Source organism: Sipha flava, unplaced genomic scaffold (genome assembly GCF_003268045.1).
Source record: "Sipha flava isolate LNK unplaced genomic scaffold, YSA_version1 69_pilon_pilon, whole genome shotgun sequence".
In the NCBI taxonomy this organism is placed as follows: Eukaryota; Metazoa; Arthropoda; class Insecta; order Hemiptera; family Aphididae; genus Sipha; species Sipha flava.
The window spans coordinates 1,125,443-1,145,961 of record NW_020273609.1 but is presented as its reverse complement, the minus strand read 5'-3'; the positions used below and the strand labels follow the sequence as shown (position 1 = coordinate 1,145,961).

Sequence of the window (20,519 nt, the reverse complement as noted above, 5' to 3'; positions counted from 1 at the left end):
GAATACCGAGGTGATAGCGGTCCAGTACGATATCTGGTATTATATATTGTTTTATTATCATTATTGTAAATAACATTTAAAATTTACCTATGTAATGCTGTGTTCTGTTGTTATTATTGTTATTATTATTATTATTATTATTATTATTTAAGTAGTAAGCAAAATTATTATCCGAACGTTGTCTGGGTTCGAATCTGGCATTTTAACGGAGTGAGTTTTTTACTTGTTATTTTTTAATAACATTAAAAAATCTCACGAATATCGTTGATGGATTTTGTAATAATTAACCGAATAACAACAAGAATAATCGTTATCATAGTTCACTGGCGATCGTGAAGATTAAACCAAAAATATTGATTTATTATTAATGTAATCCAATTGAAGATACCCTTTTTACACTTAATTTATTTACAAGGTATGTCTTACGATTCAAATAGCACCTGTTCAGTTTTCATTTACTTCCTTTGATCCCAGTCCATGAAATAGACTTAGTGACATCTTTCTTGTTCCAAAGTTACCAGCAGTCCCAACAAGTTAATAAAATGTTTTATATTTTTTCAAGAAGTTAGAATTCTGTGTAGGTTTAAATATTTCTTATTATCTTATCCACTCTTGAATTTCATTGTATTACATTAATCAGAAGCTAGTTTAAATTTGAGCTCAATCTTTTTGTTTTATAGGTTTAATGCATTTTATTAAAATGGTTCCTAAACTACCATTGGACATTATTGTACCACAATATGCATTGCGCCGAAGAGGAGCGATCTGTGTATCTGTTTTTGCGCATGAATTATTTGAGGTAAGAAAGTTTTTTTGTTATAGGATTAATAATTGGATTACCTCATCATGAATATTTTACCATACATTTAATAAATGCTGTATAGTTTTATATTATGTTTACATAAATTTGATAACTATATGTATATAACTATTTACATTTTACTTATACATACCTTATGCACTTGTGTTTATTTAAGTCTTAAATTTTATTATAGAATTGTTGGTATTGTGTAGTATAAATATTTTTAGTATAAAGACCAATTTCAATATTTTTCATCTTGTATATTAGAACTCTACTTTAATACTACGGTACTTTGAGTTACTCATTTTTGCTTAAAGGTATAAATATAATAACAATATTTTATTTCTGATAAAAATATTTTTTTTTTTTACTTCTTATGTTTTTATAAATGTAAATACAACACTTAATTTCAATGATATTAGGACATATATTTACTAAAACTTTGATGTTAATCTTCTTCTAAATAAATTACTCTAGTATTTAGTTGGGGAGTAATTAAAATAAATAGGTTATATTTTTCTTAAATATTAAAATAATTTATTTTTCGTTTATTATATATTATATTTTACTACAAAATACAATTTATCATTAAATTTATTAAAATACTTGATGTTAGTTTTAACATAATTAGATTCTTATGTATTGTTTAAAAATAAAATTTCTCTCATTGTAGTTAATTAGACAAATGTTGATTAATGTTGTAGATACTGAATCTTGTTGGTTATGGTTATTTAAAGAGATTTAGAATGTAACCTACTAGGAACAATTATAAATAAAACATTCATTAAGCCGCTTGACCTTTCCTATCATCGGATGTATTATGACATTAATTCTCTTTTTGTTATAATTATTAAGATTTATGATATTGTGTAATATTTTAAGTAATGCTCTATAATAATTATATTACATATTATAAAAAAATATTTAATATTTAAAAGTTTTTATTTAAGTAAGTTCTGTCTTCTATAGATTGTATCCATTATTTATATTATTATTATTTTTTATTATTTGTTTGATTGGTCTATTGGTCTAAATATAGTTTGTATATTAGTTTTACTGGTTATAGATAAGTATATTACACAGTGTTTAATGCATTTTTAATTCAAAATTAGCATTGGGAATATAATGATCTAAGAAAAAGAAAAAAGTTAAAAGATGGTGGGAATGATAGTAGATATGATGTGGGTTATTTACCTTCCTCCTTGTTTATGATTCGGGATTATTAAGGTTCAAAAGCAGATGAGTGCAACTGATAAGTTAACAAAATAAAATAACACTTACTTGGTTCGTTGATAATCTTCGAGTGTCAATGGGTCGGATTATTATGATTAATACAAGAATAGCGTGAGGTTGAAATGAAGTAATACAGACGCTGGATTAAATGAGACTTTTCAATACTCGTACAGAATTTGTGTTTAGATGTAATTGCTTTGCATTCAGGCGCGGATACAGGGGGGTCATGACCCCCCCCCCCAGAAAAACATCAAAATTAGGTCTTTCGTGTTTATTTAAAAATTAAAATATGCATAAATTGCGTTTTTAATTTTTTTTTAATTAGATTTTTTTTTTGCAATAAAAATGTTATACAGCATATTATAATTATATATCTATAGATAGATAGATTCTATCTTATCGATGTAATAATTATGTTTATATGTCATACATATAGCTTTTAAAATTTGGTTTTTTGCTCTCTATGCACTGGCTCGCCAACCTGTATACAAACAGGAACCAATTCGGTTATTTCCAATCCGTTACCCGTATGTTAATATAATATTATAGTTACCACATACCTGCTATAGTACCGCTAATCGCCAATTTAGTTTCTAATAACTTGTTAAAAAATACTATAAATGCAATCATTCTCTACTCTCAGGCGTCTTAAGACATGGCTTCATTTAAAAATGGGAAAGGAGCGCTTTGCTCAATATTCACAAGAATATACTCATAAATGTCGATAATATTATTTCTAAATTTGGAAAAATAAAACAAAAAGATTAAACTTTGTTATTTAATTTTAAAAATTAACAATTTTATATATTCATAACGTTCTAATTTGAATTAATAATTTATTTTTATTATTTTGTAATTGTGTATTATCTTTTTGTACTTTCGAAAAAATGACCCCCCCAATTTGAGTTCTAGATCCGTGCCTGGTTGCATTGGAGTAATGAAATCGATCAAGTCCATATACATACTGATAAAGACCTTTTTTTTTTAAAATTAGTTGTGAGTTGCTTGACAATTGATATGCATGCAGTTACGCCTTACAATGGAGGACCTCGGCAGTTAGTGTGAATGCAGTCATGACTTGTACCCAAGTGTTTCTTGAAGGGTCTCTATGATGAAAATCTAGGAGAGCTGGAGGGTACTTGTCCTTCTTAATTTGAGAGGTGGGTGGGCAATTGATCGATACTTGATACATTTTCAGACATAATAATAAGTATACATTATTACACTTATATTACATAATTCTATATTATGCGAACAATTTTTTTTTTCAAAATTGAATACTTTTGTTTTACCCCCCCCCCCCCCCCCTCCCCATAATAATTTCAATTAGTTTGTGTCTCTAGAGGGTATAATGGAAGTGTTGTATAAGAGAGTATAGCGACATAGTCCTTTTGATCAAACGCGGTCTCCTTTGATGGTTGTCCTAAGTTGACAGTGGTGTATGTAAGATTTGGATTTTATTAATTGGTTACTTTATATTTGTTTTTTGTGTGTTTGCCGAAATAGCTGTTAATCATTCATTTTTAAAATGTGACAATCTTGAATGATGCACATCATTACAGGAAGGAGTTACATATAATTTGTTGAATATAATGTAATAATTTTAATTTACTTTAGTTAAGGTTATTATTTAGTTTAATTATAGTTAGTAAAGTTTTTTTTTTATATATCTGTAAGTTTAAAAGAGAGGCTCGTCAAGGCATTTTTAATCTATTCTTTATTTTAAGTATATATAGTGGATCAAAAAAGTCTTCGTACACTGTTGTCAGATTATTTCAATAAAATATAATGGTAATTCAAAATTTGAATAATTTCATATTTTTAACAAATATTTATTCAGAAACATGTTAAATTTCGTTTTTAGAAAAATAAAACATGTACATAATTAAGTTTATTTTATATATGTATATACATAAATATTATTATAAAAATAAAAGCATAAAAGTCTCCGCACATTTATCGATGTGTATAAATAATAGATAGAAATACAATTGAAATAGGAAAAACTTGTATGAACATATTAGCGAAAATGTCACCTGTATTTTTCTAATCATTAAGGATGATTGATATTTGTTCACGCACATTTTATTTAATTTACATACGTTGAAAAATGGAGTTAGTTAGTGCTATTCGTAAATTAGTAATTCAATTAAGAGAATTTGGTGATTCCCTCAAAGATTTTGTATAGACAATAAATAAATCGGACCCGACTGTAAAATATGTACATACGATACAATGAAACTGGTTCTTATAAAGATCGAAAATGCATGGGTTATCCTCAAAAGTTAAAATCACATCAAAAGAGGGTCATTCTAAGGAAAATTATGATGAAACCAAAAATCAGTGCACCCAAACTGGCTGGTATTATTAATATCAACTATAATAAATTTGTGCCATTGATCATTCATAATATTATTAAAAGTGCAAGACATGAAGGTTATGTAGCTAGGAAAAGACTGTTCATCGTTTAAATTAATAAAAAGGAAGGTTTAGATTTTGTAAAGCTATACATCAATAGGAGAAATTATTTTTGGAAATCTATTATTTAATGATGAAAGCAAGCTTAATATTTTTGGTTCAGAAAAAATTGTGTATGGTGCGGAAAACACTAGCATATGGATTGCAAAATTAGTGCTGGATGTTAAGGCATGAGGGTGGCGATGTATTTTTTCTATTCATTTGGGGCTGTATGAGCGCTGCTGATGTTGGTAATCTGAAATTTATCGATGGTATATTTATTTAAACATTTTAAGAAATAACTTACATACAAGTGCTAAAAAAATAGATATTGAAAATTTATTTATTTTTGAAAAAGACCCAAAACATACCGCAAAAAAAGTGAAGATTGGTTGTTTTACCGATTTTCAAAACAACTTAACACACCTCCATGGTCATTAGACATGAATCCTATAGAACATTTATGAGGTGAAATAGGTTAACGTCTAAAAAATTATAAAAATCATAACAGAACAAATGAAAAATGCAATTTTTGAAGTATAGAACAGTGCCAATAGAATGTGAGTAGTATTATTAATGGGAAAATCAATGCACAAAGTTTTTAAATTCGTAGTTAAATAAGGGCCAATTGAAAAATATTTATATTATTTTGTTATTATATTCCTAAAATTGTTTGTATAAATATACAAGTATAAAAAAATAAATACGTGTTGTATTGCGATGCGCGTCTTAATAATTAGATTAATTTTAAGTTAACTTATATTTTATTGGTTATCATTATTATAATTATGTTTATTATTATTATATGTCATTATCATTATCCTTATAGCCATACGAAACATTAAAATATTTGCCGTTATGGTTATTGGTTTTTCAAATTTCCCGTCTAAATAACACAAGGTTAGTGAGTGATCAATAATACATGTTACAAAATTATTATTAATTATATGAAAATTTTTATTGTGGATAATGTACTGGATGGGCCGATAATTTACCTAAAACGAATTAATTTATTGGTCCCATTTTATTCCGTCAAAGGCATATTTTATATTTTATTTTATCTGTACACCTGTATAAGTAATTAACCAAAAAATTGTAATAAGTAATAATGTAATACTATATGTGATATAAGTGACAAACTTTAGCTATGTTATCGGAAACACAGTGAATTGAACCATAAAGCTTAAATATGTGACAAATGTATTTCATAATATGACGTTTTTTAATTTTTTTCTGTTATTTTTTTATTTTATATTTTACGTTTGAAGAAAACTAGATGTTGTTCAATGAGTGATTATTGTTGAATTCATTTATTCTGAGTATAATTTCAAAGTCATTTGATTAAGCATTTTAACACTAACTATGTATGTGTTTTATTAATTAAAAACTCGTTGACGATAGTTTTTAATTCCATTTATTATAGTAATTGTAGATTTTGTGAATCATTTATCACACTTTTGTTATATTTTCAAAAACATTTATTTTACCTTTATATTTTATTATTTTCTGAAGATAATAATTTATCCTCTAGAAGGTGTTTCATTGTTTATCTTTTTACGCTAATTAATCTACAATATTTATTTTTTCTTTTAAAAATCTTTTTCGACCTCTTAGGCAACTTTTTGATAACTAGGCTCTTTATAGATTCTTATAAATGAACATGAATTGAATGTAAAACTATATACACAAGACTCTAAAAGTGGAACTCGCTGAAACTTTACTAAAAGCTTATAGTAGAGGCTCAATATTTACATTTTTGGTCGATATTATGGTATTTAATGGTAAATAGATTTTTACCTTATAAATTACACAGTTTTTGTTTTATATTAATGTTATGGGCTACGTTTTCTTATGGCCAATATGTATACACACTGTGTATTACACAGTTTAAAATTGTTTGAATGACTAAAAATAAATAAAAAATCTTAAATTAAAATTATTCGATTAAGTTATGGAAGAAAACGAATTATAAAACCGTCAGATCTAGTGGCCACATCGGAAATGGGTAAATTATAACTGTATGTTATGAATAAAAAACTGTATCAAATAATCAGTAGAAGAATATGCGTACAGCAGGATGGCGTTGATAGTGATAGTATCGATGATGATGAAAATGATGTTGATGATGATGATGATGATGACGATGACTACAAAGAGGACGAATTAGATGGTTGTGGTGGGGGAGGTGGTTTGATGAAGATGTGAGGACATTCATCCTCGTATGTTATGGCCCGTCAAAGGCGCGCGTGGGTGGCAGGGAGCAGGTCGAGCTTTTGCGATGGTGGCGGCGGTGTCGTGTCCCGGCTGATCAATAAAGGCCGCGCACCAAATCATTCTGAAAGCTACTGCTGCCACCACCTCTTCTTCCACCGTCGTTTTCACAACTTCTCTCTATTATCGACACTGAATGTTTCTGGATACCGCTGCATATAGGTTGTCTACATAAACACTCGGATCTCGTAAAACAGAAACAATTGACGGCTACTTTTGCACCAGCTAATTGAATCAGTTTCTTTATCTGTCGTTGTTTGTGGCAATTCTATTTCCGTCGGCAGCCTTTACCGACGATTTGGCTGTTTCCCGATTAGTGATCAGCTTCACGACCGGTCGTGTGTACTCGACTTCTGATTGTAGCTTAACCATAACGCATAACCGTTACTGCTTTTGATGATCACCGATCGCGCGCACGCGTAGTGATTTCCCTAATACGTCCAAAACTTAATTCGTTATTTTTATCGATTTTGTCTTTACCAATCGGTGCATACTTATTTGACTCCGCTACTAATAGTAAAAACCTTTACGTCTGGAGTTTTGTTTGATCATTGTCCAAATATATCTTAATATCTTATTTTTGTTCCGTGATCGTATTTTAAGGGTTTAAACATTATTAGTACTTTGATGGCTAATTTTCTTACTGTTAAAAGGAATATCGTTATTCACCCAACTAAAAACCATTTGTTAATTAATGTACATAGATGTCATTCATTGTAAATCAATTCGATTTTTAAAGTAGAAATGTATGAATTGGCGGACTAGGAGTTATCCGGTCCAGTATTCTACAATGATAAATTACCAAAAACGGTATTATAGAGGTGTAATTTTCATTTTTGATAAAATAGTAAATATATTGTTTAGCTTAATAACAAAAAAAAGTCTTGTTTTGATTGCAACGAAATTTACATTAAAATTGTTGTAATAAATTGACTTTAGCTACCAATGATTTATTTTGAAAATTAAATTAAATCCGTTTTAGAAGATAGATAGAAGATTTTTTAAATTTCAAAAAAATAAAAACTTAACTGATAGAAAATAATAGTTATTGAATTTTAGAACCTTTAAAATTGCATAAACAGTAGAACCCGTTTAAGACGCTCTCCAAGAGACCATTTACAAATAACGTCTTAAGCGGGAAATCGTATTACGCGGGAACAAAAAATTTTTATTATATTTTAAACTACATCCATGTTATATACATATAAATTATATTTTTTACTTTGTAGAGTGAATTATTACATTTACATTACCTATTTCAAAAAGTCGTCTATCTTTCATTGTTTTAAAGTTTTGATGTTTTTTGAATACAGGAAGTTTTCAATTTTATTAAAATGATGTAAGGACGTTCCGTCAGCGTTGTCAAAATATGCAATTAATCTTCTTAACTCATTAACATGATCAAGTACATTTGTTACTATTTGTTATTATTCATTATCGTTATTATTAGTGAGGTATTTCTTTAAATTGTATACAATGTAAATGTATATATAATATATTTTTATATGAATATTATTGAAAAAACGAGCGTATTATCCGGGAACATAGGGCGTATTATCCAGAGTTAATTACATGTTAAATGTTGTCAAAATCTAGGGACTCGTAAAAATGAGCGTCTTAAACGGGTACTACTGTATTTGGTTTTCTCCTATATGGTTAATATTATACGTTCCAATTCATTGCGACTGTGGCCTTATGAATTGAGACGGTTGCTACTTATTAGTTTAGAATTCTATATTTTCATCACTTCAGCATACATACTTGTTTTTTTTTTTTTTATAATTTTTGCAGTTTTTTTTGTAAATAAAACAAATTATTTTATTAAAAAGCAATAGTTTTTATATTACGAAATCTATTATATTGTTTAAAAGGAATTAGTATAAATTTTCAACCTTAATAAAATCAAGTGTGGCCTTTGATCTCCTCGGCGCCATTACTCTCGTGCATACGGAGTATGCAGTCGGCCACTGTTATTTATTCAATTTGAATTTAGTTGTAGATTTGTGACTTATTTTAGTAGAAAATACCCTATATGACGATAACGTTTCCAAAAACAACAAAAAAATAAATCATTGTTCTCATTATTACAATGATTATTTTGATAATTATTATGTATTAATGCCGATATGTGACATTAGTAATAGTGACTGCCACAGCGTATCATTTATTTTTAAATGAAATAGTTGATTCTGAATAATAATATATATCTAGCTTATAAACGGGTACTTTCCGTACTATAGAACAGTAGAACATCGGGCATGTGCTGTACTAGGTTTATGTGTTTATTGGTGACGACAATGTTAAATTATTGGTAATATTCTTAATAATGTTTAATGTATATTTTGGTTTCCAAATAAAAAAAAATACGCTTTATTTTATATTTAAAAGTTTATATTATAAATTAACAAAAAATATTTCTTTGGTATTTATGTTGGTGATGATATCAGCCTGTTATATCGTAAAGTAATTGTATAAATTATAGAAATATATATTTTTTAAAATGAAAGATGTACGAAAACCGGAGTTATAATAAAAAAAAGGAACTGTGTAATATTAATATAGTATTTGTCAGGAAGTCACGAGAAAACTAACTGAGACACATAAACAAAATAATAATATAAAAATAATAGCGAATGCCAAATTGCGATCTAATAGGTAATAATGATTATTTAACTATTAAATGAATTACTTCTTAAAGTACAGTATTCGAAGGCATTATGAAACAAAACATAAGACAATTTTTTCCAAGTAAATTTGGAAATAATGGTTAGATAAATTGCTGTAATTTCTAAATAATTTTTTATCAAAACAATTTTTATTTAAAAAACAAAATAATATTAATGAAGTTGCTACGAAGGCTAGTTTTCGTGTCTTATATCTATTGACAAAAAGAGAAAAAGCGTTTTTTGACGGTCGTTTAATAAAATAATGTATAATATATAATTCAAGTAGTTGAAAAAAAATTGTCCATAAAAAATTGATAATTTTAAAAATATTAGTTTTTCTTCTAACAAAGTTACTTATAGAGTAGACGATATTAGTGATAATTAAAATTCTCAGGTTAATAATAAGGCTCAAGAATTCATTTATTTTAATATAACACTTGACGAATCAGCAGATGTATCTGATATTTCATAGTTACTTGTATTTATTCGGGGTGTTAATAAAGATTGAGACATTTCAAATTAACTACTTTTTGTATATAGTATGCATGGAACTACGACAGGTATCGACATACTTAAAGTAATCGAAAAATAATTTTTAGGGTATAGTTTGAAGTGGGAAAATTTTAAATGTATACTACTAATGGCGGAAGAAATATGTGTGGCATAAAAAAAGGTTTAATTGGACAGATATTTACGAGTGGTGAAAAAGAAGGTTTTAAACCAATGACCTTGCATTGTATTATTCATTAGTAGGCATTATACGGAAAAACTTTAGATTTGTCTTGTGTTATGGATCCAGTAATATCAACAGAAAATTATATTCGCTCGAGTGCACTTCTTAGGCATCGTCTGTTTCAAGATTATTTGAAAGAAATAGGAACAGTAGAAATAGTATTCAGATATACCGTATTTTACAGTAGTTCGATGGATTAGTCACGGAAAAGTCCTATCGTGATTTGTTGAGTTAAGAAATTAAATTGAAATATTTTCTAATTAAAAAGAATCAACCATTATTTTTACTTATAAATAGTGAGTGGGTTTGGAAATTAGCTTTTTTAGTAGATATCAAAAAACATATAAACGACTTTGATTTTAAATTACAAGACAGAGATGTTCGTATTTGCAATATTTACACATTAGTAAAAGCATTTAGGCAAATACTAATTTTATTTGAAACACAAATTTCAAAAAATTGTTTTACTCATTTTTTACTTGCGATAAAAATAACAAAGATTCTAAATCACAGTTTCCAGTTGACTTCGCTTAAAAAATAATTTCTGAACTTAAAATCTAATTTAAACCACATTTTTTTTTAACTTGACGTAATATTTGAAGTAATAAATATTTTTCAAAATTCGTTTAGTTGTGATATTGAGAAGTTACTTCCTACCCTTCAAATGGAAATGATTGATATGCAATGTTATAATGCACTGAAAATCAAACATTGATATGCAATGTTATAATACACTGAAAATCAAACATCTTAAAGAGACTAATTGATTTTTATAAATTTCTCCCAAGTACACAATATCCAAATTAAAAAAAAAAAAAAAAATGTAATTGAGTATAAATTTGTATTTGCTAAAACTTAATTTTGCGAATAAACTTTTTCCAAATTGAAATATCGAAATATAATACATCGATATATCATCGAATCAAATTATAGATCGGTCATGACTGACAAAAATTTGGAGTCAATTTTGAAAATTGGAACTTATAACATTCAACCTCAATTTGATTAAATATTTGTAGAAAAACATCAATTTCATATTATTTCAAAAATTAATAAAATTAGTATCAAGTATATTTCAGTATATTGTAAAAAATATTTTATTAAAAAATTTAAAGTAGACATATTTATTACCTATATTTTCTTAAAATTAAAAATTATATTTGTTCATAAACTTTTGCTCGCTAAGAGCATTTTATATTTTTTGTGGCCCTTGAATAAAAAAGTTTAGGGATCCCTGATATGAAGCATTACATTTATTGTTATATTTTGAACAAATATCGTTATGTCATGTCTCGTTAATGATAAATAATTAGTATTTATTCTGTATTTGGATTTTTTTCTTGAGTCGTTTATCAGTAGTTTATATTAAAACATTCTTTAGCTCTATATATTATGTAAAAATAGGCGAACGTGGGTATCATGGTTAACTTCCGGTTTGATTTTAATCAATTTTGGTTTATACTATTCTTTATAATTTCGTACTGCCTTTAAATATTTTTTTCCTAATTGGTTTTATTTGTTTTATTTATTATTAAAGTTTGTCAAGTCTGATGAAGGCTGCAAAGTTTGTTTTACTTTTGTTCTATTTGTAAGTTTTTGATAATGTATTTATGATTGAATTGAAACTGTCTTGATGAAATCAATAAACTGCAATATTTATCAGTCAATCTTAATGTCTAGAAAAAATATAAAAGTAATAGTGAACCTGTCACAAACTGTTTTTCAATCTTTTTCCCGACACTCGATTTTTTTTCACTTTTTTATTTTATATTTTTATTTTCTTATCTTAGGTAAAATTAATTGTTTTCTTATATTCATGTTTTTTTGGCGTTTTTATGTACAAAATATTCAGTTATATCATATTATGTTATATAATATTCAATGTCAAAAAATGAAAAAATGAATAATTTACTAATTTTTAACAAATATGTATAAGATAAAATATAATAATTAAAATAAATAATTTTATAATAATATCGTATTTATTCTCTAATATTCCTACACAATTATTTGGGAACATTGAACTTGCGTTAATGGTTGAAGTTATCGAATAAAATTTTTTATTTAAATTAATTAATTATTTTAAATGATTTATTTTGATTTAACTTATTAATAGCTAAAATCACCTAATCTCTCCACATATACCTAAGGTTTAGTCTCTGTTATAATATTATAACATAAATTGAACTTTTAGGTAATTGTTTTGAGGAAAGCAATTAAGAAAACGGAAATTTACTTCTTAATACATTTTTACTTTGTATATTTTCCCATCACTTTTGAAAACTTATTCTTTGTATTTGAAATATTTTATTTTTATTTTTTTAGATTTGGCCGAAACCATTAGTCTTGATATTTACATAATTTGGGTATGAATAGCTTAATATTAATCATAATACATTTTTTTTTTTGCTTATATTACCATAACAATAAAATATAATAAATTGACTATCTGACCCGACAAACGTTGTTTTGTCATATAAATTATTTCTAAAGAATATGAATATTTGGCTAGAAAAAATAACTAATTTCATATAGGTGTGTAAGGATGTGGTATATAAGTGGAAGAGGTATGGAGTGCTGTGAACGGTGACAAAATATAAAAATGAAAAAACATCGAACATTTATTTTTTTAATAATTTATTAAAATTGATTATTTAAAATTATATTTATCACTAATTATGACAATATTAGTAAAAAACAATATCAATCTCTTAATGCAACAAAGTGTACAATATTTTTTGTTATCCCATCTTTCACCAACACAAACAAATTGGATGGTTCAAGAGCACGCTACGTATAATTGTCCGTGTGAAAAACATGATGCATTCATATCTAAGCCACTGACAGACATCGTTTGGATTTGAGACTTATTGATAGTCATTGCAAATACCAATCTAATTGCAAATTGAAGGCGTTTAAATTGTATTGGGACATCTGTGGATATAATAAAGATTCACGGTAATAATATATTTTCACCTTGGAATTTGCCATTTAAAATGATGGCTTCGATAACATTTTTCATTAAATTTTAATGACCAATCGGGTGCCGTTGCGCAACCGTGGTGGGTTCAAATTACGGAGCAAAATAACCGGATATCCAACCTTCAGTTGTAAATTAAAAGGTGGTTTGCCTGGTAAATCCAATGAGTTTAAAAACTCTGTTAGATAATTTTCAGCTTCAGTAGTATCGCAAACTGTATTAATAGATTTGTATGACACCAAGTCTCCTGGTAACAAATGTTGTATCTTGAGATTCAATTCGTTGTCGTCCATATTTTTGCTGCTAAAATTGCTCTTTTTGCTAGCCACTCATGATTTGTGTATGGACTGTGTTCATTGGGAAATATCTGGTCAATGAGAGCATCTTGCGAATCAATGATTGTGCAGAAATCGATCGGTAATTGTATGTATCTCGTTTCATCTGTAGTAACTTTCCCATCACCGATATCTACCAATTGTTTTGAGAATCTTCCACACGCAGCTTTTTTTTGATTGAATCGCAAGTATCGTAATCATTCGCTTTCTATTTTTACATACATGTCGACCATGAATTGTTGATAAAGCTCACGACATCGTAGAATAACGTCCTGATCGCATTTAATCATCAACCGATATGCGTAATAATCTTTCGAACTAACATTCTTGTTTGTTTTGGCACCTGTTGCGGGATCTTGTTGTTTAATATTTATGCAATATCCGTCATTTAATACCAAAAATAAAATTAATAGTTTTTAAATATTTTTAAATATTTTAAATAGTTTTTTAATAGTTTTTGAATAGTATTATTTAATAATTTATTTTCAATTGCACAGTTATCGACTGGGTCAAAAATTATTAAATAAAATTACGATTTATTAAACAATAGTACTTAGGAGTATAAAAAATAGATAAAAACCTATTCGTAGACCTACCAAAAGTATATACAAAATTTCATTAAAATCGGTTAAGCCGTCTTGGAGGAGTATGAAACTTGTAATAAACATTAAAATATTATTTCGGATTTGTTTAAAAATACATGTTTTGCCTATAATGAATGTGTTTAATAATATCTTATTATCTCATAAGAAGGTAGTATATTTTTTTTATTAATAAATGTAAAATTAATAATAATAAAATATAATTTTCATTCAGATAACTTCTTGTTTCTTGAATATTTTACTTGAATTTTATTCTTAAATGTTATGGAAGTATTATGTAGGTTCATTTCGATGTGTAGTATTCTTCTCTCCTTTGCCTTTCTCCCAACTATTTGGGGTCGGCTAAAAAAAATGTCCTTGTCCTAAACCCCCACTCGTTTCGATTTTCTACATCCCTTACGCACATACTAACGGCTATAATATTATTTTCAATCGTTTCCCACTTCTCTCATTTGATCTTTTTCTTCCTCTTTTTCCCTTCAAATTTCATTTTTGTAACAACTTTTATTGCATTTATTTCCCCTCGTCTCATCTCATGCCCAAAACATCTCAGTCTATTTTCTCTCATCTTTTACACTATATCTACTACACCATACTACCACTCACATATTTTCTAGCTTCTCTTATCACTCCACTCATCCATTTACGCATTATAATTTCTGCAACTCTCATACTCTATTCTATTTTCATGTAAACTGCCCTACACTCTGAACATAGCATAGATGGTATCACTAAAATCCTGTAAAATTTACATTTTAGCCTCATTGGAATTCGCTTATCGTATAAAATGTTTATCACCATTCCATCCAACCGCACTAAATCCTATATTTTACATATATGCCAAAACTCCCGTCTTTTTGTACAAATTATCCTAAATATTTAAAGTTTTCAATTTCACCCATTTCATCACTGATAATTGTCATTGGTCTCATACTCTTAACTTCTTAGTATCATCTTCCAAAGTCATTCTCCATATACTCGGTTTTATATCTAATAATTCTCAATCCCTTTCTTTCAAGGGCTAACCTCTACTCGTCCAACCTATTATTAACTTCTTCCAGATTTTCTCCTACCAAATTTATATTATCAACAAACATCATACACTATGGTACCTCGCTCTGTACGAGCCATCTCTCGTCAAAACTTTTCCCTTTCTTCACATCCTACTTGTGGCGCACTTATTACGTTTTATACTTTTTCCTCAAATATCAATTTCACCTTAATAATTCTATCAGTTTTTCTTCCTACATCGAGTACTTTACTTTTCATCTTCTATGTATAGTATATATAAAAAAAATGAATAGTTAATGTTTTAATGTTTTTAAGTATTATAAATATTTGTACCATAAAATTATTCATATTTAAATTTTCTAATGGATTTTTTTTGAGATAGAAATATATATTGAATTGTTTTTATCTTGAATTATACGAATATTTTGTATAAGCCTAAAAAATGTCTTGCTTCCTTCCAATTCTGTATAAGGTTACTAACTTAAGGTAAGCGTTTATTTGTTCGCATCGTACATATCGGACGGATCGCATGTAACTTTTTCTAGAATTATTTGTATAGCAAGTTATAAATGCAGACTTATCTGCAGCTCATCGTTTATATGAATTATTACTGCGCTTTTAACATTCTTTTTCATGTTAATGACGTTTTAAAACTAATAGTTATTATTTTTTCATATATTTTAAAATATAAAAATACTGAATCTAAGTTTTATAATTGTTTAATATTTAACATCTAAGTTTGTAATTTATTTTATAGAAATTAATTTATTGTAGATATTAAAATCAAGACATTGTTGAGAAATAATTTTAAATATAAACTTTTAGTGAAGTATTATAATGTTCTAGACCAATTATACGTTTAATATGTATGAACATGTGGATTGTACTAAGGTATATTATGTATTTTTTTTATAATGTGTCATATTATATTAGTACAAGTTGAAGATATTATTAATTAGGTACTTATTGTTAAAGGAAGCGGCTTTTAATATTTGTTGTGGCAACATAGATATGTATTAAAAAACCTACATATCTAACCATCTCGTTATTGCTTTAACAGTTATACAATTATAACTTATAAGTGGATATATATTCTTGAATGAAAAAGTTATAAAAAATATATAAAATCAGTTATTGAAATTTCTTGTTCAATAGATACTTTATTGTTCTTCCACCAATCGTCTCCTGTTACTATCGGGCTTTATTCCTGCACCACTACCGCCCAGACCTTATTCGTCTTCTCATTATACAATATATATGGTTTCACACATTATTCTATTTAATATTATACATATTCGATAAACAATTGCCGGCCTTGGACGAACAGTGGGTATTGTTTACCAAACATAAGATTGATATATTTATATAACCTCGAATATATTGGAATGTATTAGATAATTATCCAGGCATAATAATATGCATTTGTATATGTTTGTGTACCTACCTACATAAAATTAATATTAGTGTTTAACGCTAAATGACATAGCAATGTATTGTATTAAAACATTTTTTAACATGCGATGTTTTTATTTTACTTTTACTAACAAATATGTATCAAAAAATTACACTAATCAAAAGTAGTAAATATAAATTAGCTATATTTATTTGATATCACGGGCCTTATTTTCATATTTATTTAAATATTAATTTTTCATTTCGTCGGTATAATAGTTCTCATTTGTAATTTAATTTTTAATTAGAATATGTAATTTAGTTTAAATGTATGTATTTCAAACTTTTAAAGTTATAGCTTTACATTTTATGTAAGTTTATCGTTTTGTATTTTAAAAAATATAGTTATACTAGAATTGGATTAAAAATTAAGTTATAGTGTTATATGTACTATAAGTGACTTATAACTTAATTTGCATCCGCCAAGTAGTTTATTAAGTTTACATTTTAAAGTGAGATACTGTGACTTATAATTTAACAATGACATCACTAACATTTTAAAAAAACTGTAATGTGTAAATAAAACTAGTTAATTCTAGTAGATAATTGGAGTAAGATTGATAAACATAAATGGAATATTTATGCAGGCATTTATATATATTATCTATTTTGTATCGTTTTTATTTCAATAGAATAAATAAATTATAATTGTATGTTTTTAAAATTTATGGATTAAAATGAATTGTCACATAGTTTTTTTTTTTAACTTTTTAGACAATGTTCTTCTGTCCACAAATGTGTTTTATTAACATGTGAATTCGAATAACTAATTTTTATTTTACATTTTTTTGCTTTTTTCTGTTTATTATTTTTTAAGTATTTTTTTGAAATTTTTAGTAATTTTTACTGATTTCACACTAGTTCGCTTTTTAATGTTTCTTATCAACCAATATGCCAATAATTTAAGACTTGTTTGATTTTATCTCACTTTATACATTCGTAGTTGTCGTATTGTAGTAAATATCAAAGACGTACCCAAGGGGGGATTTCGAATCCGGACCCCTTCCAACATTGAAATTTCTACATACTCAACGGTTTAATAGTAAATAGTACAATAATAGTATATAGTGTATTTTAATTTCCCCATTATAAGATAAAATAAAAATTTTGGACCCCCCCCCCTCATAAAAAATTCCTGGGTATGCTCCTGGTGAATATTATTATATCGAAATGTTGTTATTTTTTCTTATATTCGATTAGTATTCGATTTTATCTCGTCGTTTACATTCGTCGCGTTGCATCATTCTCATATTATAGTGAATACCTATTATATCTAAATTTTATTATTTTTTTCGTAATACTTATTTTCAAAATGAGGAAAATTAAAACGTCGGTTAAGGTACGGTTTCCTAGACGCGACCGGTCGTCGCGACAGTCGCCGTCCGACTGTTAATTTGTAATTCCTATTATCTGGTTTTAAACGCGCGACTGAACTTTATCGTGGCGACCGGCGACATTACCGGTCCGAGAGCAGTGTATTGCGACTGATTCGCGCGACCGTCGATTTATTTCAGTCACAAACTAACTTTTGGGTAGTGAATTTCGATCATCATGTGCATGAATATGGCATCAATTTTTTCTCTCTGTTCTGATTGTGTTGTGATTAATAAATCATCGTCTTCCTCTTCCTCGAGAAGAAGTAACATAATTTTATTATTGTTAATAATTGTATTCATACTCATAATAAATATACAATTTAATTTGAAAACACTAGCATTCACTGCACGAAAACCACATTGATACAGATTCATAATGATATAGCTACAGAATTTGACAGTTTTTTTTACGTCACCGGAGACTGGTCTCGGCGACCAGTTGCGCCTGGGAAACCAACGACAGGTCGTAGCGACCGATCGCGGCGACCTGTCTCGGCGACCGGTCGAGTCTAGGAAACCGTACCTTTAGTGCTCGTCTGGATCTCCCAATCACTTTAGTGGACGTGGTGGGTTTTTCCAAACATGAATATTTATAAACAGATAATCGTCGTTAATTTACTTTTAATAGCATTAAATACGTTCTAATTATATAATGAAATTATTTTGATTTTTGAGTAATTTGTAAGTTTTGATTAATTTTTATAGAATGTTACAGTAAAACAGTAAAATGTTGAGTGGATAAAAAGTGGGTTTCTGTTAAATTTTCATGGGACGGCTCTTTTTTAATTTATATATATATATATATATATATATATATACATATATAAATATAAGGGTGTTACATATCTTTTATTTTATTTTTTTTTACTTCATGCCGCTTGTAATTTTATTATATATAATCTAAAAGTAATCACTGCAAAGTTTCATTGATTTTGAATATGTTTATCAGGTGCCGATTTAAGTTTAAAGTTTTTAAATAATGAACATATTAAACATTCAATAATGTATAATATGTTCGTTCTTTAAAAATTTAAATTATTTCACTTATAACGTTCTTTTAATATATTGTTAAAATTAAAAGCGTCCTGGTGGAACTCATCCCAAAAAAATAATCATTAAAATAAAAAATTCTTTTTAATCATCTGGAAGACGTGCTGAATTAATCATATTGAAACAAAATTGTAAAATTTTATCAATATCATTTTTTAAAATATGTTGAACGCTATTATGAGATATTTCAGTAGAGAAATCCGTTTTTTTTTTTTAAGTGTACCATTGACTTTTAAATCTTTTAATCAGCGGAACATCTTCTCCAGATTAATGCTCTTGATTTGATGTGTGTAATACCCAGGTACTGGGGTACCCGTTTATCCGGGGAATACCCAATGGTTTTTGATATATGTAAACGGTTTAGCTAAATCTTAATTGCTAAGAGGTAATCAGTATTAAATTATACATTACATAATTATTCGAATAAATAATATTTATAAATAATAAAATATTTCTTTTAAATTAACAAAATTATGTTTTAAAAATAAAATCTTTAGTATTTTATGTGAGTGTTATTAGTGACATTATATTTCAATAATTAGTATATTTAAGTATAATGTCGAATAACATGTTAAAAGCTATTATAAAGCTTATATTTAAATCTTGCAGATATTGGATATAGTGGCCTTATTTGTTACCTTATATGTGTATAGCTACGCAGATAATTATAAATAATCACAATCAGTGGCGTACATATGGGGGGGGGGAGAAGACGTTTAAACCAACCCCTAGGGCCAAAAAAAAAAAAAGAAAATTGTGATATTATTGATGACGTGTAATATGTATATTCATAGTTTCATTGTTACGATTTGAATTTAAAATATACAACTATACAAAAATTATAATAATTGAACAATTTTATTGATAGGTGTATGAAAAGTTTTGTTAATTATGCTGTTTTTATATTCCTATAGCTACTAATTTACTGTAATGTAAAAGTAAACAGTAAATTGTTGTAAAAAGTTGTATAAAATAATATCTATTTATAGCAGTTATTTATCTGCGCAACGCAAAAAAAAAGATAACGAAATTTATCATGTTTTAGAAAAAATATGTATTTATATATAAATCTCAGTTAATAATGAGTATACAAACCATAGTGGGTACCCGAAATTTTGTAAATCGGTTAATACCCGTAAAACCCGGGTATCCGAATATCAAGAACACTAGTCCAGATATACATAGGGTTTACTATACAAATTTTAAAAACAGTTGATAAAATTATTTCATAAATATGATGACGACAACTAAAAAACAAAATGTCTGGTTTAAGTTTTCTCTCGAATAAAGAACATTCACCATTAAATTGTCTAATATTCGAGGCATTTGTGCCAAAAAAAAAAATGCTTGAATATTATTATGTCTACCTTTAGTTATCAATAACTTCATAAACAGTGAAAGAAATTTTATCACCAGTTTCCACAGATATTTCTGGTACGCCTAAAAATTTATAGCAAACATGGGATATGGCAATTACAGCCAATACATCGATCTTCTATTACAGTAATATATTATAATTCTATACTGGTAATTTTTTCCAATAATTTTGTG

At 27.2% G+C, this 20,519-nt stretch overlaps 1 protein-coding gene across 2 annotated transcripts in view; it reads left to right on the top strand.

The window, feature by feature from the left end:
- The first annotated feature begins 114 nt into the window (after positions 1 to 114).
- LOC112692040 (high affinity cAMP-specific 3',5'-cyclic phosphodiesterase 7A-like) overlaps positions 115 to 20,519 on the top strand; it is a 139,375-nt gene continuing 118,970 nt past the window's right edge. The window contains exons 1-2 of one of the 2 annotated variants that reach the window (XM_025566547.1): positions 115 to 210; positions 681 to 799. In XM_025566547.1, coding sequence (XP_025422332.1) covers positions 686 to 799 — 114 coding nt within the window. In that variant the 5' untranslated portion in view covers positions 115 to 210; positions 681 to 685. Of the gene's footprint in view, positions 416 to 680; positions 800 to 20,519 lie in introns of both variants that reach the window. The other variant, XM_025566546.1, reaches the window with a different exon arrangement.